Source organism: Lutzomyia longipalpis, chromosome 2 (genome assembly GCF_024334085.1).
Source record: "Lutzomyia longipalpis isolate SR_M1_2022 chromosome 2, ASM2433408v1".
In the NCBI taxonomy this organism is placed as follows: domain Eukaryota; kingdom Metazoa; phylum Arthropoda; class Insecta; order Diptera; family Psychodidae; genus Lutzomyia; species Lutzomyia longipalpis.
The window spans coordinates 6,791,943-6,815,400 of NC_074708.1; the positions used below are offsets into that span (position 1 = coordinate 6,791,943).

A 23,458-nucleotide genomic window follows, 5' to 3' on the forward strand; every position below is an offset into this window, starting at 1 on the left:
CGTGGGTGTGGGAGTTAAAGATTCTCGGAAACATATTCAAAGATTTCCGCCGGATTAATTTGCCAAGCAATGTTACACAAAGTTGGTTTGTGAGGGATGGTGGAAAAAACGAAAGAAAAGTTGGGTGTATATTTTATTTGCCCTATATCTTGCTGGCTCTAATTCCTATTAGAGGGAAATGCGTGATAATAAGGGCAAAAAGGAAGAAGTCGTCTCGCCCCATGGTAAATGCAAAGCGTAGTGAATGGGATTGAGTTCTCAGATTTAATTCGCATAATAAAATTTTATTGCTCAAATGAAGAAAAAAAATATTATCAAGTCTTATTTTCTTCGGTGCTTAATACTGTAATGAAATTGCTGGACGCTTCTCTTCTTTTTCTTTAAATTAACAACTCCCACACAGAGGGAAATATTTCTTGCCTTTTGCCTTCTAATGAAATCATTATAATTTACAAACAAAATTAATTTGTATAATTTGGGGAGTAAAAGAAATGAACTTTTCGTGTTTTTTTTTCACTTTAATTAAAGACTAACCGTAATTTTACTCTATAAACTGAGAGAAAAGCTTTTTGTGGAAATTCTCATTATGTATACATACATTAGGACTTTAGAAATATTTTCTTGTGTAAGTTTTCCTTTCTCTTTTCAAGTGTAATTTAATACTCCCATCATAGACTCTATATGAATCAAAAAGGAAAAGGAGCAATGAAATTGGAAACGTTTCCATCCTCATTAACTTTTCTTCCGTTCTTTGTCCATCTTTTCCTCCAACTCTATTGTCTCATAATGCCAAAAGAGGATTCTTCTTCATACACTAATCTCCCGTGAATCAGTTGTTAGATTGAGTTACAATAAAACATCCAAAAGAAGGGGTTTGCCATCATGCAAAGGAATTTACATTTAAACAGGATACGTCAGTTGTACTAAAATTCCTTTCTTATGGTATCCACAAATCCCATGTCTAGAAGGTTGCGGGAAAAAAAATGTGAAATAATAAAATTCTCTATTAATTAATCCTAATTCAGTGGAAAAAGTATACGTGTTAGAAAAATCTCAGGAATTCATTTAACGAGATGAAAATTTTCACAGACATTGGGGGTGAATTATTAGCAGCTACAAAAAACTCAAACTTCCCTTGAAGATTTGAGGGTGAAAAATAATGCTGCGTGTCCGTGTTTATTTAGTATGGTGCGTGAATGAAGTTTGAAATTGTAAATATTTTTCTAAAATTTCTCTTGGTGTTTAATTAAAAATATAAATATATTTATACAATGAAAAACTCCTTATTCATTTACACGAATCTCCCTGAAGATGATGTGAAAAAAAAGGTACGCGGCGATACAGTTGATGTGTAACTTTTGCCTGGGAGAGGAACCCCACCGAAGAAGAAGAAAAAAAAGTGAGGAAAAATTTTTGCAAAGAGGGAAAAAGTTGATTAAGAAGTAAAAGGAAGAATTTTTCAAATATTTTAACTAGAAAATGAACACCGAGAGGCGTTGGGTTTTTAAAATTTAATAATGGGAAAAGATACAGAGAAAAAAATAAAATTAGGAAATTGTTCCTTGGCCAAAGAGAGTACACACGGAAAAATTAAACAAGACCTAAAAGAGAGAAATTTTAATTACAATTTTACTGGGTCTGCGTGTGAATTTTTAAATTACAATTTTCATCCCTGAACTTTTCCTCTCTCACCCTCGTGGCTTTTGTCGCCCCTTCCCCTTTTTTTCGCTGGTTATTGTATTGAAATTCTTGGTCCTTTAATTTCTCAAAATGTTCTACACAAAGCTTCATATCTTCCCTGGGTGCTGCTGCTGCTGCTACAACCCAAACCCTCTCTCCCTTTTGAGAAGTGCGGAGTGTCTTTCTTTTCTGAGTGCGGATTAGAAGGTTGTATTTGGAGATGGTTTATGATTATGGCATTTTGCAATTTGTCTCATCTGTGCAGAAAGCTAAAATTGTATTATGTGGAAATATCATTTGAGATATCTCATGCATAATAAATAAAATTCCTCAGCATCTCATACTCATACAGAGCTCTATGCTCCATAATGTGCAATTCTCAAATATTGCTCGAGTGAGTGTGCGCTCTCAGTGATGATGAGTGGCACTTGAGTGAATAAAAATCATTTATAACATTTTCATCAAAATTACTTTCACAAATCGTCACCTGATATTTGCCTTCGGTAATGGAAAAGGCACCAGGCGCGCTCTATTGGTTACAATATACTTATGTTCTGCTTAAGGCAAGAAATAAAGTGATGAGTTACTAAGTAATGTCGTGCATAAGATGTAGCGGAACTTTTTTTTTATACATTACCTATTCACTTGTGAAACTTTTAACATGTTACTTTGTATTAAATAAAAAAAATTCTTGAATTTTTCCAAGTGATTTTCTTGAATTTTAGCATGATTTTCATAAAATAAAAAAAATCAAAACGTCGCTGATTCAGTTTACTTGCCTCTTTCTACTAGCGTCCTATGTTTGATGAATCAGAGATAAAGTAGGATTACAAGCTCCTTTCTATTCTTTTTTTTTGACAAATTCATTTCATATCTTTAGGAATTAAGTAAAGAAAAAAAAACCGAAGATAATAAATCATCTCACCCCCATACCAGAATTTTATTCATTTACTTCGCCCTTACCAAAATTTCATTGGGAGGTATGAAAAATAATTTTGCAAAGAGATTCGCACCGTACCTTTACTTAAAAATTCACCTCAATTTGCTTGAATATTTAATAAAGTGCGTCATGGAAATTAATGTGATTCGTCCAAATGGAAAACATTCATATAATTTCGGTGAAACTAATTTAAAATTAATTAACATGAAGACGATGAATTTCTCAATTTCAAAATTTGTTTGAATTATTGCGAATTGAGTTGAGGAAGAGAATTTCTCTTTTAGCGGGGTTGAAATTATATATCTCTCTTCTTCTAGCGAGGAGTATAATGAAATCAGCAAAAATATTTCTTGCTATGATCAATTACTTTGTAATTAAAATCAATTTGTTTGGAAGTTGTGTTCTATCATCATCATCTTCATCTCCCCAACCTCTTTGTTGGAAAATTTCAAGCAAGTATTGAGGGGTGCGACTGGTTCTGGAGATAAATAATGGAAGTATATCTCAAGATACATATCTCATAGGAATCTTTGCCACACATAGCAATAACACAAAACTCTCAAAATATCCCTTCAAATGGTGGAAAAACCATCGTTTGCGAGGGGGTTAGGGAACGCTCCCATCCCGCGTGGGTTCAAAGGGAATGGGTAAAATTTCAAGAATTAGAATTGGATTTACTTGACTGCCTTGAGAGCGAAGAAAGTATATAATTGGAAGGGAAGTGAAACAGATAAAAGTGATTTTGATTCGCATTAGGAGAAAAAAGTCTTTTCCACCCAAAAGCATCGTCAATAATATTGTTTTTGCCTCTTTTGTCGAATTAAAGGAAAAGCGTATTTCCACTCTGTGAATTTTCTCCATTCGTTTCGTATATTTTCTCCTACTCTTCTCAATCCAAAACGATATCTCCTTTTCAGCGAAAAAAAAATCTACGTCACGGAAAATTCAGTATGGAGGTGAATGCCGGGGAAAAGTTTTAAAATTTCCATTTATATGTTCTTTTAGTAGTCTCGTGGCAATCATTAGAACCCAACCAGGAGACATATTGATGTCGCAAAGTTAAATGCAATTTACAATTATGACATTTCCGCAGGGTGTCTTATACATTGCTACTTGCAGGGGGTATATGCAAATAGTTAATGTGGCGAAAAAACAAGTATTATACAGAGGGATAATAACAATCTAATAAAGATAAAACAATCCACTCTTAAATCCGATATAGTCTTTTTACCCATAAAAAAATCAAGTTAGAAATGATAGCATTGTAGAAAAATTAGATTTGTTTATTTTTGAATAAGATTTGAGTTCTTTTTCAGGACATTGAAATGTCTAAGAAAAAAATTAAATCATTTAATCCTTTTACATTTATCCTAACGTTTTTCTTGGTCACAACCCTCTCAAGATTGTCTTTATATATTCAAATTTACCGCTAGATGGCATCGCAATTACGTAGCCCCCTAGCGGGAATATATAAAAAAATTAAAAATATAAGTATTTTGAAAGATTTTCACTTTTTCCAACAGACTAATTCTTACTGAAGCACCCTTACACGTACATTAAAACTCCCATACTCTCCTTCTAACTTATTACAAACTGACCCTCCTCGAGAGCCTTATACGGCACACCAGAGCACTCAGACAATAAATAATGGAAATATAAATCAGAAATTTGAAGAAATATGAATGTGAGATGCCTTCCCTCTAATTTTCATATTAAAATGGAACTCACAGACAGCATAAAATTTCGACAATCCGAGTCGGTGCAATTAAAACCCCTCTGAAAAAAAAGGTTTGTATTTGAGTTTGTCAAAGTTTGTAACTCCCATACATTTTTTAACAAACATGGAAGTGAAAAGGAGTCAAAGCCCTTTTTTGTCAAAGGAGATTACTTTTTAATCTCCAAGTTTGTTATTTTCAAAAATAATACCCAAGTTTGTAGAAGCTTGTAATTGTTTGTAAAAATTTGTAAGAAAATCCGCGTAGGCCCCTATACAAACCTTAGCAAATCATTACAAGCTTGTTTATTTCATTTTGTTATTTTTAAAATAAGAGACATTCTTTTAAATGTAATTCATCAAAATTTATTCACATGCAACGTATTTTTTATTATTACAAAATATGATGTTTTACATATTTCAAGAAATTTAAAGCATAACCTACAGTACGTAGAGCTGCACGATTGAGATAATGGGCATTTATCGGCCTTTTCATTGACCAAATTTTCCTTCCAGGGGCTTTGTGCAGCTTCCGGAGGTTCATCTGATGACTTTTCCACTCAAAAAGAAATTGTATCCTTGTAGTTGCGTGGGTGAAGATCAAGTCGAAGTCACTGTCCCTGAGTTTCTCCAGAAGCTTGATTGTTATTCCATTTTCTGAATATAAATATGAAAAAGAATGTTCAGTCTCAGTCGGAGGATGATGCCATACATTATTAGGGTTATGTTGAAAAATTTTACCTTTTAGTGGCGCCTCAGGAACCATAAACTGCAGACAAACGATATTGGGGATCCACCACGAAATCGTCAAAAAATCGCACTCCATTTTCCACAGAAATTCACTTTTTTCGGTTTTTATTCTTAATTTTTCAACGGTGTCACTTCTGATGAAAATGCATTAATTAACAAACCTTTCAACAAACTTTTTCAAAATTGTTTGTTAAAACTTGTTAAGGCACCAAAATAACAAACTTTTGAACAAACTTTATCAAAAATATTTGTTAATGTTTGATTTTATAAACAAACCAGCATACAAACATATTTGTAAAGTTTGTAAAAAGTTTGTTCTTCCAAATTTATTAAAATTTGTTTGCAAAAATTTGTAAAATGTTTATTAAAGTTTGTACTTTTTTGTATTTTTCTTCAATTTACAAACATTTTACAACCAATGATCTCCAAATACAAACTATGTTTGCTAAATTACACATTTACCTCCAAATTAATATCCTTTAACAAACTTTGACGAACATAGCTACAAACTATTTTTTTCAGAGCCCTTCTGAATAAAACACGTGTAATTTCATAGTTGATGCCGAGTTGAAACTCCTTTCAATTCATACAATTTTCAAAGGATACGTTCATCACCCCTTTACACAGCATCTCTCGTATCATCTTACCCTCTCATCTTCCCAATAATTTCCCCCCTTCCCTCGTTGCTGGGGCTTTTTTGTCGCGCCCAACATTCATCTACATCGTTTTTAATCAATGATTCCATTTATCACATAAGTTTTATCACCATTATTAGGAGTGATATATATTTTGTCGCGATGCTGTGTAAACTGTACTATATATGAGAATGTAGGTATTTTGTATATATACAATACATATATGTTGTAATGTGTTAAATTCCTCTGTGAAGATCATGGTGTGTCTTCTTCCACTATTAAATGGAGTCATTTTGAGCCAATTCCCTCTCTCGTACCGTCCCACACTTAAAATGTTCGTAAAACAGTATGAAGCATGTAGGAAATTGCTGGGTATAAATCTGACTGTGATGACGTTAATGAAATTTTCTTATTTCACAATGGGAAAGGCAAATATTACCATCTCGCACACACACATACATTTAATGGCAGTGTCTTCTTCTTCTATGTATTATTTTAATAAAACATCCCAAAATGTTTTGGGAGCACAAGAAATGAGATTATTTCTTCGAGAATTTCGCACTCTTGCGTTTATTTTCTTGCACAGTAGGGTGGTTTTTGGAAGTTGCATTGACCTCGTTGGTGTGTGGTTTGAATGAGGGGCGGCATGGGGTGAGAGAAGCTTAAAATTATTGCTAGAAAAGAGATTAAGAATAACACCTTCGACAGAATTACGACCTTAGGAATTATTTGTGGGAGAATGAATGGGAAGTATCCCTTGTGTTAATGCGGGGGTGTGGGTGTTGGAGACAATAAAATAGGGGAGAGAAACTAAAAGTCTTCTATTTGCTTTAATTTCTATTTATGAAATTATTTCTAAAATAATTCAAGAGAAAAAATATTTCTTACCTCATTTTTCTTTTATCCCACTCTCCATGTTTTTTTTTTTAGCTAAATGTACCTTTTTGTACCCCTTCCCAGAGAGGGAAGAAACACCCCCGCACAAGTATCTTTTGTGACTCAATAACACACACCCTTTGGCAAATGGATGGCAAAGTGCAACCCACTCCACCCTATATATAGTAGATTTAACGTGGAGTTAAAATAAAAGACTGACATAAAGAGTCGCAGGTGTTTTCATAGAACATTTTTAGCCAAACAAGACACAAGGAAAGTTTTCACCCTTCTTTTTTCTCGCCCAGCAATTTGATTTGCAGACAAACAAGTGGTTTTAAGTAATGCTATAAAACAAAGCTATATCACCACAAAGCCTTAACACAGGGACTGCTAAATAAGAAATTTTCCCTTGGTAGAAATTAAAACATTTCAACCACAACATAAGGGTTGTGTGGAAGTTTAATGAGAGCTACAATGACCTGGAAAAGTTTCTTCTTTTCGTTCTTAATGTAATTGCTCAACTTTTATGGTTGAATGAATTTTTAGTGTTAAGTTTTGGGGTTTAATTTTGTGGGTTTTTTATTTTGGCCTGAAGAAAGAGGTGTGTGTGGTCGAAACTTGAAAGAAAAATTATTTTTTAAAGCTTCACACCTTAGTTTTTAGAGAAATTCTTCTAATTTTAGCAATCAAAAGCAAAGATTTAGATCAATTAGTTTTCATTACTGTCTGAAATATATTTTCAAACATAATGAACACAATATATCCGCGTGAATTCTTTTAGAGAGAATATGCGGGGGAATGATGGGATATATTAAAAGAGGATTTAGCAATAAATGAACTTTCTGATTGTTTCGCGAGCGCGAGCTAAAATGCCATTTTATTTCACGGTGTATAAAATAATAATTAATTGTTAAATGCCACATATCAATCTGTCTTGGTGTAAATAAATTAACTCCCTCACGCGTTTCTAATTTGTACAAATGTTCATCATTTTGCTATGGGTGAATCCCAGCTCCACACACACATACCATAGCATTTGCTAACCAATGTTTTTTTGAAACATCTCTTTGGAATGGGAAAATGCGCGAAATTCATGGGAGACAGAGAGAGAGAGGAGCTTTCCACCCCCATCCGGGAGGAATTGGTGTGTTGACAAAATTAATGAAATGATGCGACTAATAGCCAATTGTTTTGTATGTATAGAGAAAATTCTCTAATGGAAGGTGGAATGGGGGTGCTGAAGAAGTAATCTACGTGGAGTGAGAAGGTTAGACAATGAATTTGAGAGCTCTTCCTGCTGCGAATGGGTGTTAAGATTCTCATCCACGCCGCGCGCTAGTCAAATGAAAAATTTGTCTTTGCGCGAAAATTGAATTCAATCTCAAACACAATTTACCACATTTGATGAGATTGAATTCCAAAGCATTTGCCATACAAGATTAGATGCAGATATATATGGATTTGTTTGCTTAACAAATAAGTACAATAATTCTTACACCCGTATACTTCATCATCTCACATTTCTCACGCAAAACATCCTGCGTGCGGAGGATGGATCGCAAGTGTTTCATATGGGGGTGAGGATTTTATCTCATTGAAGGAGGGTTTTTGTTTCGAAGACACTGCCCTCCGCACCCATATTTCTGCCATTCCACCGAAAGATGGTGAGAAAAACAGGAAATCGACACTCAGCACGTCTTTCATGAGTGCTATATTCTCATTGTCATCTCCATGTCATTGCCATCATCATCGTCATACAATACAAAAGATGTGAAATCTCCCCTTTTAAGATGAATCTGGATTACATTTGCACGGATCAAGTGACAATTGGGTACTACCATGAGGCGCGCGTTTTATTTAAACTAAAGTCATCCCCCTTTCTCTTTTGTATTTAATGGACTTTCTTTCATTTAATATGTTTTTCCTTTTGTTTAGATGAAAGTTAGTTTTTATATTTATTTATTCAAATAATTATCTCCTATTCATTCTAAAAGAAACATCTTCAAATTTAACTTTCTTCCTTCGCTTTTCTTTAGCATAAAATATATACATAATATACCTTCCAACATGCTGATACAGGTGTTGTGATTCCCACAGATAAAATATAATTTAATAAATTTATGATTATATGTTAGAAATAATTGAAGAGAGACACATTGATAGGTGTTTGAATTGGGATATTGAAAATATTAGAAATTGTCTATATTTCGTATAAATACCACACAAATAATAATATGTGAATATTGAAATTGATTTTATTGTACCCTTTCATGTTGTATTCCAACATAATGAAATGCTACATAGAATATTTACCTATCTCTTACACACAATCATATAATAATCATCGTCGTGGCAATCACAATATTAGTCCTCTGTAATCACTGTCTAGAGATCTCTCTTGTGTGGTGAGAATGTGTTCCAGCGGAGGTGGAACGAGTATACGTAGGAGGGAGTGTGGGGGTTGGAAATGCGATGATATTAAAGCCTTAACCCCGTGAAATTGGGTAAAAAGGGTGCCAAGTTGGGTGGGTGGGCAAAAAGACTCCTAGAATGGGTTTTGGGGAGAAAATATATGTATAAATCTGCACTGCTGCTAAATTCATTCATAAATTCTATGGTAGGAAAGCAAATGAAATAAATAGGGATTAAGTATTATATTGAGTACTTGGCATACGTAGAAATAAATACATCGACGTTGGAGCTTTTGGTGGTAAAGCTCCCCTGAAATTCATTTTGCGTAAAATGTATGTGTAGTGCTGCAGAGTTCTTCAATATTTAATGCCTTATTTCATTTCCTGTTGTAATTATTATTGCATGAATATTTAAACCATATGCGAATAAAGGAAAATTATTATTCTGTATTCTCTGAGCGTGCAACAATTGGTGTCAGGTGTGGGGGTTGTATTCGAAAAATTATTTTCTGTTTAATTTTTTTAAACATTCTTTTTAATTTTTAATTTTAAACTTATTTGTCAAAGAAAACATAGAAAATGTGGGTCGTAAAGCGATATTTTTTTGCTTTGTTTTTGATAGTTTTTTCAAAGAAAATTACAAAAAATGTAAAAGAATGACGTAAGCATAGTATTAGAAACTTAAACTTAAACTTTAAAATGTTCTTTCCGTTTTTTTTTTGACGATTAAAGGAAAAATGCAAAGATAAATATTAAATATAGCATGGATGGAACAGTATAAAGCGAAAGAACGGTAAGTAAAACTTACGGGCTGTGATTCTTTCTTTGTCAGTGAAATGTGAAATTGACTGAAAATTGAGGATGGGCAAATTTTGAGGAGAGACTTACTCGTGAGCCGAATCACAGCCAACGCGCAGAAATTTTGAAGAAATCCTTAATCGTGGCAGGCGTTGGCTGTGATTCGGCTCACGAGTAAGTCTCTCCTCAAAATTTGCCCATCCTCAATTTTCAGTCAATTTCACATTTCACTGACAAAGAAAGAATCACAGCCCGTAAGTTTTACTTACCGTTCTTTCGCTTTATACTGTTCCATCCATGCTATATTTAATATTTATCTTTGCAGTTTTTATATATTTATATTTGCATTTTTATATGTATATATCTATGCATTTATATATATTTTACTTTTTTTTTTATATATGTATGTATATATAAAACGCCCCGCTTCGCGGGGCGTTGGTCTTATGGGTCTTATGCAACTCGAGATATGACATGTTAACTTTAAATGGTGATATCTCCGGAACGGCTACATAGATTTTCTTCATTTTTGGCATGATGCAAGATATTATAGCCAACTATAACATATCAAAATATGAAGCGATTCTATAAAGCGGTGTTCGAGATATTCATCGAAAACTCATCGAAAAATTTGTTTTCGATTTTAGCGCCACTTGCGGTCATTTCTTGAACTTGCGATGTTCCGAGCAGTTGTAGGGCTCGTTAATATCTTTCATTTGAGCCCAAGTTGATCAAAATCGGTCAAGCCGTTTTCGAGTTATGGCCGATTTTCGATGAAAAATTGTGACGGCCATATTGGCTAAACGGCTTGGCCGATTTTCGAAAATGAGGTATCGTTGGAAAGATCTTGATGGCCCCTACAACATACCAAAATTTCAGATTTTTAGCTATTACAGGGGCTGAGATATAGCGAAAACAAAATTTTGAGGTTATTCAAAATGGCGGACGAAGGGGTGGGGGGGTGGATTTGACTTCATAATCGTATGTCTTCCACCCGATATATGAACTTTGCCGTTGACCGCAAGTCTCTATCTATTACCGTTCTCTTGCAATATAGCGTTATATTCCGGCCGGACGGACGGCCGGCCGGCCGGCCGGCCGGAAAGATTTTTGGCGCATACGTTTTTTGGAATGTGGGGACCCTAATTCGTGCTCATCCCAAGTTTGAGCCCGATCTGACGACTTTGCATTTTTGAGTGTACACAGAAGCTGTGCTTCTTTGAAGAAAGAATCACAGCTAAAAAGTAGAAGAAAGCTATCTTAAAAATCAAATTTAAACTTCTTAACTTTAAAGCTGATTAGGAAAATGAATATAGTTCGAAACCTTACTGTAACGATTTTTCATGTAATGACTTCATTTGAAATTTCAATTCCAAAAAATTAATTTTTCAGTTTAGTATATAATGTTGAATGTATGTTGGTTGTTCGTACACAAATTTGATGAAAATTTGCTCGCTATGTACATATGAATTTTCCATAATTTCCCAACAGCCAATTGAGTTATCAACTTCTAAAAGGGAATATGCTTTCCGTGCAATTGTTAGCCATGGTGTTCCATTTGTTTCAATTAGTGTCTGTCTGTCGTATGTCTGTATGAAAACGACATATTTCACATTAATGTTGAGGTATGGTGCGAGAAGGGCAAATTGCTCTATGTGTCGAAATACTCTCTCCTATCTTTTCATATTTTCTCTGTGTGTTTGAGGAGAAATTTATTGATATATAATTAAATTTTTTTTTCCTCCCACACCCTTCAGCAGATGATTTCATTCAACCCCCAATATTGTTGTGAAAATGCATACAGTGTGATCTGCTGGGGAAAATGTTTGACTTGGTACATAAATCGTTTTAGATGGCATTTGCATCTCACTTTTTGGACCTACCTACCCCCCTACCCTATCATCCCTTTGTGCTTAGAGCGAGGATAGATTTTAGAGGCGTGAGTGTGAGTGAATGCATGCATAGTGAATTTGGGGATGCACTACGTTGTGAATTGAGTGAGATTGAGTAATGGATTATCTATTGCGAAGCACCAAATGTCACATGGCCCCGTTCAAATGGACACAGATTAATTGTTTTGGGGGTATTTCTATTCATTTGCCTCAACTCATGTGGATTTTCCTGCCTGTTTGAAGGCAAAACGCTCTATTTGATGATGTCTCACCCCGGTTTTCAGTATAAAACTTTACTTCAAACTGACTGGGAGTAATTGCATTTTGTGTGCGAGAGGGCATGAGAGACTTAAATGACTGACGAAATGGACCAAATGGAGTTTGGTGTTTGCCTCTGTGCGCCCCACATAGCAGCCAAATGACCAATTGATTGAATCGTCTGTATTTTCATCCGTGGAAATTCTATTTTCCCCGGGAAATTTTACCACACAAGGAAATGATTTATCATGAGATTAGGGGGTGTGCTGTACTGATGTGTGTAGAGAGAGCATTTAATACACTCTGGTGCATTCTTTACGTATAGATTCACGAGGATTTTCCAATAAATTCGATGATTTGAAATCTATATTGATTTTAACTTAATCAATTTTCCTCTTGGAGATATTTTTCTGGACTTGCAACTCCGCGCAAAAAAAAAGGAATTTAATGAAAAAGTTCAATAGAAAACGTGTGTAACGTGCAATATTTCCCGAAGACGTTAATGAAACAAAACTGAAGAAGTCAGATCGGGTGGTGGGAATGAGAAATCAAATTGCTCATCTCCTTCAATATCTTGGGAGATTTTTAAAAAGATACATAACGTCTTATGAGCAGTGTATACATAATACAGGGCATCAAGAGAAAGAAGTGATTGGTGTTAGTAATTACCATTAACATCAATAATAACATCAGCAGTCATCGATATATCAATAAATTTGTCAGACAGTGGAAAGAATACAAATGGTTCTTGTGCCTTTCTGGCTGCCCCTCTCAACTTTCCTTTGTCGGCGCCAATAATGAAAAGAATGGATATTTTTTCACCTTTCTTTTATTTTTTTTCCATGTGCGTCTTGCTCTCTATCAAAATAATTCTCTCTCGTACATTCGATTTGGTTGATGTATATAAAAGTTGAGGAAAAAAAATGTGTTGAGGGTATACAGAGGTACACATATGTAGTAGAGAGAAAAAAAAACAGCCTAATCATTGTGCCGATATCATCATAATGTTGAAGATCATCGTGCCACCTTTTGCTCGCACAGAGCACCTCATTTTACATCAAATCTCAGTCGAGGGGTTAATTATAAATGATTTTCTACTACTTTTAGAAGTATTTTGCAAGTTCTTAATTGATGTTTTTGGGGTTAATTAGAACCCCCCTAAATGGCATTCTTCATACAAGCGACACCTTCGCGAGCCATTGGAAATGTAATAATTCGCCTCCCTTTTATATTAAACAATCGATTATTTTTTTTTGGAAATAAAGAATAAAAGGTGTGCGCTTTGTTGAAAAGAAAAAGGTTCTTGACGCCTCAACGGTGTGAGCTTCATTTTTCCCATCGAACAGACAAAATGGAAATGAAAGAAATTAATACAATCAATGATGAAATGAAGTCAGAAAAAAGGGAATAAAAAAAGAGAGAAGTCATTATTGAAAGAGGGAATCCGATGAATATATATAGGGGGTAAAAAAGCACATTATTGATGATATTTGGGATTTAAACGCCACCACTAGAAATATGCCAAAATCATTGTTGAACAGATTGAAAAATCTCAAAAGAAGTCTCTCTCGCAGTCAGAAGAAATCATTAAAATAAAAAAAAAAACTACAGACTGATGAAGAGGAGAGATGAAAGGTTCAATAAGAAATAAGAAAAAAAAGCATCAAAAGATCCAGAACTGATTTACTTGATTGTGGCGCCTTTTACGAATGCAACAACTACCGAATTACAACAATGTTTAATTGCTGACTTGGCTGTTTTAAGTATTTTATTTATTTTGTGTTTTTGGGGCGAGTTTTTTAATTGATTTTGCGAGGAAGAAATGAATTAAATCTGTTACAAGAGAACTTACAATTTATTAATAGTCCTTCAAAAATATATGGGGAGTCAGTGCTAAATATTGAAAAAAAAAATGTTGTTTTGATTTTATAAAATATAATTTTATTTCACTGAAAATAGCGACATTTTCTTTTGGAGGGAAATGTAACAAATTCTTTTACTCAGAGGAAATCTCACTTAATTCTCTATTTCCGTTTTAAATACCAACGAAAAAACACACAAAGCATTTCAATGTTGTTCTTTCTTCGTTGATAATGTGCGGTGGCGACCTCGTGTAGGGCACATAGAGGAAGAATTTGTAAATCTCACAGACAGAGCTCTTCATTCATTAAAAGTGTGGGAGCATTATGAGTGCACTTACTATGTGCACTTCAATTCTTATCAGTTACACTTTCTAATGAATGTCTCATCACACCCCCTCTTTGAACATACATACATAATATGTAGGTATACATAATGCAGTGTATGTAGTATAGAATCATCGCAGTCAGAACGCGGAAAAGGCATTCTTTTATATCAACTTCGCTTCACAGTGTATTTCAGTACGATGAATAATGGGAAAAATGTTGGTGAAAAGGAGAGAAGAAGACTGGAGTGAGACACCTCAGAGTCTAAATAAATAGAAGAAACTATTACTCAAACACGAGATGACTGGCGCTAAGAAAATTATCTCTGTTTAATTTACATTTAGACTACGAGACTTTTTCACTTGTTCTTGCTCATTCCTCTGAGTTTTTTTTCGGTGTTTGCTGTGTACAAATAAAACAATTAAAATACCAAGAGGAAAGATATGACGCTCCTATAATCTCCTACGTTTGTGCTACTGGTGTTTGATGAAAACACCAGCTTTTGCTGTACAATGGGAATCATGAAATTCAGAGATGAGATACAATTGAAGAAATTCATAAATGAGAGCAGAACTCTATTTACACTTTACACATTTTTTTCCTCTATTTTATTTACTGACTTCTTTTTCTTCATTTTCGTTTTGTGGAAAAATACAGACATTTCTCTGGGAGACAGATCTCTCGGCGCATGATGGGAGATTACCGAAAAACAAAAAATTACCCCGAGAAAATCGCATATGGAAGAAATTCTCAACATCCAATTGTTTACAATACTATCTACATAGTGTTTGTATCACAGTCACAAGATTATTTCTCTCCGCGTTTGCCTTTTCCACCACACACCGCGGGTTTTGTAACCTTCTCGAATGTTAATTTAAATAAAGCATTTCAACGATATTCACTCATTAAAATTATTTTATTTCAATATTTCCAAAAGATTAACATCATCATGGAAATTTCTCTTAATTTTCTTTTTCCTTTCAATTGATCTTGTTTTCTGCAAATGTTACTTCTTCACTCTCATATGGGAAGAAAGTAATCTTATTTAAATTATTTTGCTCATTTTCTTTGCCAACTCTCACTGCAATGCGAGAAAAAAATTGTGTTTGATGATGTGATAGCCAGTAAAAATGAAAAAGGAATAAAATGGTTAATTAATTGCAATGTGAGACTCCATAAATTTCGTGACAATCACCAATAAGAACTAATTTCATCAAATTAACACTTAAGTTCTGCTGTAGCGTCTATCATTCAGTTGGTGCCACAACAGTCGCAATATGGGGCTGTGGTGTTGTAATTGACATGACAATTAAACTCTTGTATTTCCACTGTTTATTGCCCCATTTTGGGGGGTGAAATTGATCATTTCCACTAGTGATTTTCCTTTTTAACTATCCCCGGATGGGAAAAAGGGAGGAAATAAAATCCGGAAAATCGTCTATTACATCGCAATGAATTTCTCCCCATTAGACGATTGCGGCGGATATATTGAAACACCCACACCCCCACAAGCATATGAGAGGGTGTTCAATTGAGGGAGAATTTCCTCATGGGTCATAGGGGCGATTTTTTCCACCCTTCTTCTCGCAGAGAGAAATTCCAGAAACGAAAATTTATTAGTTATTATCGAAAGGGATGGACAATAATAAATATACAATCATTTTTTACGTATATACACGGAAACACCCCCTCATGGGGGTGGATTTTCTCATTTTATTTCAAACCAAAGAAAATATAAATATATATTGAGGAAACCACATAATATGAGAATAACCAAAAGGCACAATAAATAAATTGAGATATCAAAGGGTCAGTTTTGGTGGATTTTTTCCCCAAGGTTAGTTGTAAAAATTGCTGAATGATTTTCTTTTTATTTCATCCATTTCATCCCTTAATTTTCTTTATATGAATGGAATAGATTAATTTTTTAAAAGAATTTAAAGACTTTTTTTTTGAAAACTTTATCATTTAAAAGGGGTGGGAATAGGGTTGCTATTCTGTACAAATTATTGAAAAAATTGGAAAAATTAAGGTCTCAGACAATTTTTTTTTATTTTTCTTAATTTTCCAGTTAAATTTTATTTTACTTCAAATCATAAAACAAATAAAACATTTAGGAATTGTTTTATTTAGAAAATCATTTCATTGACAATGTGAAGAGGAAATTCGGGAAATTCTCTCATTGTTCCAGTACTTTGTTTCATTGAGAATGAATTTTGCGAGGGATTAAATGGAGGAAATTAATTATTTGATTTGAATACTCTGGATGCATTATGAGATTGATGGATTTTGTATTCTGTATGTGCATTGAATGAATGGGCAGTGTGAGATCCTTCCTAGAGTGTGGAGGAGATAATTTTCTCTTGAAATGCATAAATAGAGACAATGATGGGTTGTGCGTATGGGGATGAAAGATCATTGAAATTGGGGAAATATTTCCATGTATCGGATGTAAAATTATAATTGAAATAGTACAATTGGTCAACAGTTTGAAATCCCGTGGCGATGGTGATTGGGCAGAAGCGCATGGTTCCATTGAGTTTTCGTTCTCCTGATGGTGCCCCCGCATACAATTTGATGTTCATAATGATAATTGGGCGAGAACATCAAAATACAATTTTGATTATATTAAGCGGAATATAAACTTAGAGAGGCTATATACTATACATAGTATGTATGTAGATAAATGGTGCTATGTGTGTGGAAATGTTGAATGGAAAAAGGAAGGGCATGTGGAGGATTGCACGATGCATCCAGGAAAAGCAAAAGAGGAAGAGAGAGAGAGAGAGAAGTTGAAAATACAGAAGCACATTGTAAACAAGGCAGGAAAACAAATTCCCCCAACCCCCAATTGTAGCTCTTCATGCATCCCAGAGAGATGCTAACAATGCACAAAATACTGGGGATATGAGTTCGAAAATGATCTCCGACAGCGAATCTCGGGGGCTTCCCTTCATATTATATACGATTGCATCCACAATGGAATGATGATGGACCTCCTGTGAGATTCTCTGCATCGCAACACAATCACCTCACAAAACATTGAGGCTAAAATGGGGAGCTCCACACATAAACTGATTTATCTTATTGTTGCAGGTTAGATTCTGGGATGTTGTCCCACCCACCCTGGTACCCACATCCCTTGCCCCCGACCATTCCTCGCCAAATGCAACAAACAATGCGTTTTCGAACGCATGGGATGGTTTTTGCACGCCAAAAAGGGGTGCATTTTGGCCCAATATCGCCTTGGAATTTATAGAGTTGTGTGTTCTCCATTCACAAAAAGTGATCTAATTTTGCGATAATGTCATCACTTTCCCATTCAGGCAAATCCGCGTATGAATGTGAATGCAAATTTTGCAAATAATTCACGTGGAAAAAAGAATGAGTGGTACACGAAAGGCGCTCACAGCAATGATTGCTGTTCATCATATTTGCCTCCGGAGTAGTCCATTAAATTCCAACTCATTCCATTCAGTAGCCCCCAACAAACATGAGAAATTGCATTATAAACATTCTTCGTGAAGATTTTATTGATTTCTATTTTCAACTTTTTGAGTGTTTTGCAGGTTTTTGAAAACATTTTTCATGAATTACGATTCGGAATCCGTTTGATGCTCCTTCAATAGTGCAAAAGACAATTTTGTGGTTTTGCTTCATGCTGTGTGCATAATCATTTTGTGAGTGGAATAATGTGCAAATCCACAGAGATGCTCGCGAAAGGTTTGAGACTCTTTTCACGGGAGGAGAGGAAGATGCAGTGTGCAAATAAGAAAAAAAAAAAAGATTTCTCAATCGCTCTTTTCTCAACCCGTATTTATTCTTATAAGCTACTCACTGGCTGCTTGTAGAGGAGGTCTGTGCCGTAAACAAGACTGCCAAAGGGTTAACAATATATTTATTCTTTTCTGTATGAAAATATATTCGGAATTTTCTGAGAATAATTTGTATGAAAATCTAAAAGAATATTCTAATTAATTGATTTTTCTTAACAAAATTCTACAAATTACTTGCTAACATTTTAAGCTAGAGCCAGCTAGAGCCTTTTATTATTTCTTTTATTGCTCTACAAAATCTAGAAAATTGGTTTCTAGTGGTCTAGTGGCAAATAAAAATATCTCGGCACAAACCTCTACACCATTCTACATATATATCGCTTAAAGCTCTATTCTTAAGTAGAAACACTGCGTGCGTGCAACTGTGGAATACTATTTTGGTAAGATGATGTGTGGGAGAGAGATAAGTTGCAAAGAGTGTGTTGGATGATTTGGAGTCAGGAAATTGCTGATGAGATGGTTTTTATGGTGCAGCAAAAGGTGCGCGCGTAAAAATGAAAAAGCGTCAATCACAAGAAGGTGAAAATTCAATTGATTTCTTTTTTCGGAAGCTACTTTTGCGGTTAATTCATGTCCCATTTCAAACCTTTTGTCGGCAACCGCGCAAAAGAGAAAACTTATTTGTGATGCCTCGCACATCTTTTTGCATTCCCATTATCATCATTTTGACCTTTTGTAATATACCGGAGATGGGTAATTGAATGTGTGTGATTTTTCAGTGTGGTACACAAGATGTGTGATGGGCAATCTTTTAAGAGGGAGAGAAGAAAAATGTTTTACAAAAATGATACGAAAAGCATTCATGTGGCAAATTTTCTTATTTAAAAAGATAAAGAAGGAGGAAAAAGAACTCAATTGTTGATGCCCAAGTGCAACTTGCCTCTGGTTTATTTTTCCATTTTTTTTTTTTAACTTTTTGCATTCACGAATATATTTTTGTTCAATTGTAGCACATTTGTGTGTGCACGAGGTATTTTTTGTTGCCAGAAGGATGACTGAATGGAAGTGATTTCTTTTGAAGACACAGGCAAGATGGAATACGCACACCACCCCTATTTCAATTCCTTGAGGGTGTCCTGACGATGGTTTATTCCTTCGTGTGTTTCTCCCAGCAAGAAAAATGTGTTACATAAAATTGCCGTTTTTATTGTTGATTTTTTTTTCGCTTTATTCAATTTCTATGCTCATTCTTCAGTTCTTCCACTCTTTTCCTCATTTCACTGTCAATTTCAACATTGCCATGAATTTGCAGCATTATGCGAGGCAATAGGAAGTATATTTCCGCAAATATAATGGGAGCACCGAAAAGTAGCTATAAATATGCAAATTTAAATCTCATTTAGCTACTTTTATTTATTTTTTACAAATTTCGTGTACAAAAAGCTTTGAACGAATGCTCTACATATGGCAAGAAAAAATATTTCTTCTCTACGCCAAGGTATTTTGGAGATATACAATTTCTTTGTTTTTTTTTTTTTGGAAGTATTGATCTATTCTTTATTATATTACTTCAAAAAAAAAAATATTTAAAAGTATTTTAATATTGAATTTTGACAGAGTTAAGATAGTTATCATCGGACTTTTTGCTTGAAGCACAAGATGCATATGCTTTATACACGTCTTTTAGAAATAAAAATGAAAATAAAAGTTCAAGTATATCTCCTAATCACATTGTCTTTCTTTTTCTACGGAAAGAGCAGATTTTTTAGGCAACATTTTTATTTAAATAGTAAATAATAAAATGCAATCAATTTTTTTAGCAATGTCCTTTTCGTCTCGCTCTTTTCTCTCTCTCTCCTGCGAGAAGGACCTTTCAGCGTAGTCATGGTTTGAGTATTATTTTGCACGTCATGAAAAATATAAATCAAATATTGCATTCGCATGGGGTAGCACTGAAATATGTATGTATGTCTGAAATAACAAACAATGTTTCTCATATCTCTATTTGAATACAATAAAATGTAATTCAATCTGATTGCATTAGGCATCATCATTCACGTGAATTCTGTCTGTTTTTCATACAAACGGAGGGTATGGATGTTTTATTTAGGTTTCGCCCAGAGGGTTTGGGGTGGCTTTTACATGTGGCGCGGAAATCATTTGGGGGTTGCTTCTCTCACTCTCTGCTGCTGAAATGTTAGATAATTTTTCTTGTTGTCCATTCTATGATTCATTGTGACTGTTGATTTTTTTTTCGTTAGAGAAATTCTTTTAATATTTGCGAATGGCGTCGTCGTTCCGAATCCTTTTGATTGAATTTCCCAAAGGAGAAGGAAATAAAATTTTGTCGTAATTGATTTATTTGCCAATTACATTGAATCTCGTAGGTCTGATTCACTTTCAGATGCTGCCAATGAAGAAATGAGAAAAGCTTGTCTTCTTTGGTCACAACGGTGATTTAGGGATACGTGGTGTGTGGTTGGAGAGTAAGAAAATTGGGTTATTTACTCAATATTAGTTACGGTCACAAGTCTTATATGGTTATATATACGAGATATATATGGAGAGTGACCAAAAATGTTTGCCGCAATACGCTGTGAGATCTTATTTCAGCAAATAAATCAACTGCAGAACATCCATATATCGCATGGTGGCGCCCTATGAGATATTTTGGCAGCTATATAGATTTTTATTATTATTGACCATGTTATTGACTCTCGGTGGGATTTTCCACCACACTTTTCCTCCTCATCTTCACATGATAAGTAATCTCGCACAAAAGAGGCGCACACATTTGGATAGAAAAGACAAAAAGAGGAAAAGAGATGTGGTGGAAGAAAATGAGTTGAACATGAAGAATTTCTATAAACGTGTTTCACGATTGGCAACAAGACTATTATTGCTAATTTCAATTCCTCACATCGACTATACTATATATACCGTACATACATATGTATATATATTTCACCTATGATGCATGTTCTGAAAAGAAAAAAAAATAGTTAATTTTTCTCCATTGCATACCTTGTAAATTGTCATTAAACTTGATTATGTTGTGTGATTGCAAATTGTGTGTAGTACCACGACGATTGATTCCAACATTAATGTCTCACTCCCATATCGGATTAATAACATACAAAACACATTGTGGTATTGAGATTAAATCCCACAGAGTCACATGGAAAAACAACTAAAACATAATGTTGGATAGAAGGCTTCTCAAATGATTGAATGAAAATCAATTATCAGTGATATGCAAGTCAATTGGAAAATATACACAACATGAAAATTCTCCTCTATTACCTATGCGATTGATTTCACAAATACATACAGAGGGCAAAACCAGTCACCAGTTTAGCGATTAGAAATTATATCTAATTTAACTTGTATTTTATTCACACCCAGCTTTAAGGTTGAATATATTGCAATATTTCTCTTTTTTTTCTTTTTTGTTATTTCCTTTCGCACTTTATTGAAAATTCACGTGAATGTCTTAAATTAATGGGCGTTACCTTTACTTTTATTAATATTATTATTGGAGAGTTGATAAAAAGATATAGGAAAGAAACAAATTGGAAGAGTAAATTCAATTTGATCTTAAATAAAAAGGAGACTATTCACCTTTGCTTTTTTATGAAGCATATGCTTCATTCATCTTATTGCTTTTCTTTTTCTTAAAAATATAAAACAAGAAATTTTAAAATAATATTTTAATGATTTTAGCTTAAAAGCAACTTGATATTTGGCTCAATCATAGAAGAATTTCTAATGGAATGAGTTATGGGGAAAAAAAGTGGAAAGTTGCCTCTCACAATCACTTTGATATGTGAATTTGTAGTGCTCAAATACGCCACTTTTCACGTAATGCCGCTTAACAGCTTATTGATTGGCCACTTTTGATTTACACCGCGCGCAATTTTGACGGTTGCCGCAATCAAATCCACCCACGTAGCAAGTGGCGCACAACATCAATAGTTTTCTTTTGGGAAAATTAAAATAGCTTTTTTAGCCTCTGTGAAACCTCACCCATAACTTTTTTTCCTCCTAAATACAACTCAATGGAAATTAATTTATTGCAAATTCTTGGAAGAAATTTACAAGAAAAATGTTTCACTAAAGCTTCGAATTCTTACACTGAAAAAAAAAAATACTAAAAATAGTAGATTGTAAATAAAAAGATTTGCGCGCATACAATTTCCTTGAGTTATTTGGCACATTATGAAAGATTTAGTAGCAAAAAGAGAAATAAAAGAAAATCAAGGAGATACTCCGGAGCGCAATCTTTTACTAACCATCGCCCGTTTTTAACCTCAGTAACTCTCTACTATCGTGCAGCTCCAGACCGGGACGACCACCAAAACGGGGACCTGTGGGACTCTCACTTCCTGCCACCCACATGTCACATCATCCGCAATTGAAGAAGCATCGAATGGACAATGGTGACTACCCGTACGAGAATGGACATCTCAATGGTGAGTCTCATTTGTTTCTTTTGCCCCTTCGTATCTCTTTTTTTTCTACTTCTTGTGTTATGTTGCAAAATGATACAATAATAACTGCTAAATGGTCTCAATTTGCTCTCTTGGCACGGTGTGTGCCTTGAAAGATGGGTGAAAAAGAAAAGATATATAGATGGGGCGAATAAAAAGGAGAGACCGATAAGAAGGTATTGGAATGACTCAAAGAAGGAAAAATATCATTTTGAAAATTATTTATGATTATACAGCATGTTCAGTGCCCTCGCTTGTATCTCTCTCTGGGCTTTACCATGCAACCCCATAAATACGAGAAAAATATTATGAAGAAGCTTCGAGAGCGAGTGGAAAAAAAAGCCGCGAAGAAATGTTTGAGTTGAATGTCGAAGTAGTTCTTTTGAAATTAAATCGTAAAATCCGGTGGTGATTCTTTTCGACTTCTTCACAATATTGGTTGTATTAAATGTTGCGCGGGGCAAAGCGATTCTTTGGGTAAGAACGCAGAGATGGGCAAACGGAGACGTACCGTGCCTTATAATTTATTATCATTTTACGCAGAAACAATATAAATACATACTTGTGGTATGTGCCTCCCAAACTTCTTCCTCTCACTCTCTCAAATATAAATACTAAAATAAGAAGAGAAAAAAAAATTTGCAACATGCAATACAATGCAAAAATCCTTTAACACCCATCTATTTCTCTCACTTTGTACCCATGATGCGGGATTCCTGACAAACAACAATAAAATACACCATTCGCAAAATAGTAATAATAAATGCTCCAAAAGAGCATCACACCACGTTCTCGTTTATGGCCAAATAGCCATAAATTATCGTGTAAATTAGTATTAATTCTATTTGTTGCTTGGCCGTCATGTTTTAAAATGGTGAGAAGTTATATACAAAATTGGTAGCATTTTTACAACATCTTATTTGATTAATTTATCATCTATAACCCTGCGCTATAAACTTTTGAATTTTCACAATTTTTATTTCACAATATATTGAAGAAAGGAGTTTAGTCACTGTTGTACGGAAAACTTTCTCATTTGTGCAAAATTTGGG

At 34.3% G+C, this 23,458-nt stretch overlaps 1 protein-coding gene across 5 annotated transcripts in view; it reads left to right on the top strand.

The window, feature by feature from the left end:
- Positions 1-23,458, top strand: part of LOC129788976 (dachshund homolog 2) — a 1,190,888-nt gene that overhangs the window by 27,165 nt on the left and 1,140,265 nt on the right. For 3 of the 5 annotated variants that reach the window (XR_008750409.1, XM_055825530.1, XM_055825532.1), the window contains one exon: positions 22,252-22,388. Coding sequence is in view for 4 of the 5 variants with exons in the window: in XM_055825530.1 (XP_055681505.1) it covers positions 22,252-22,388 (137 nt within the window). In the remaining variant the exon portion in view is untranslated. The remainder of the gene's footprint in view (positions 1-22,251; positions 22,389-23,458) is intronic. The other 2 variants (XM_055825531.1, XM_055825533.1) reach the window with 1 other exon arrangement.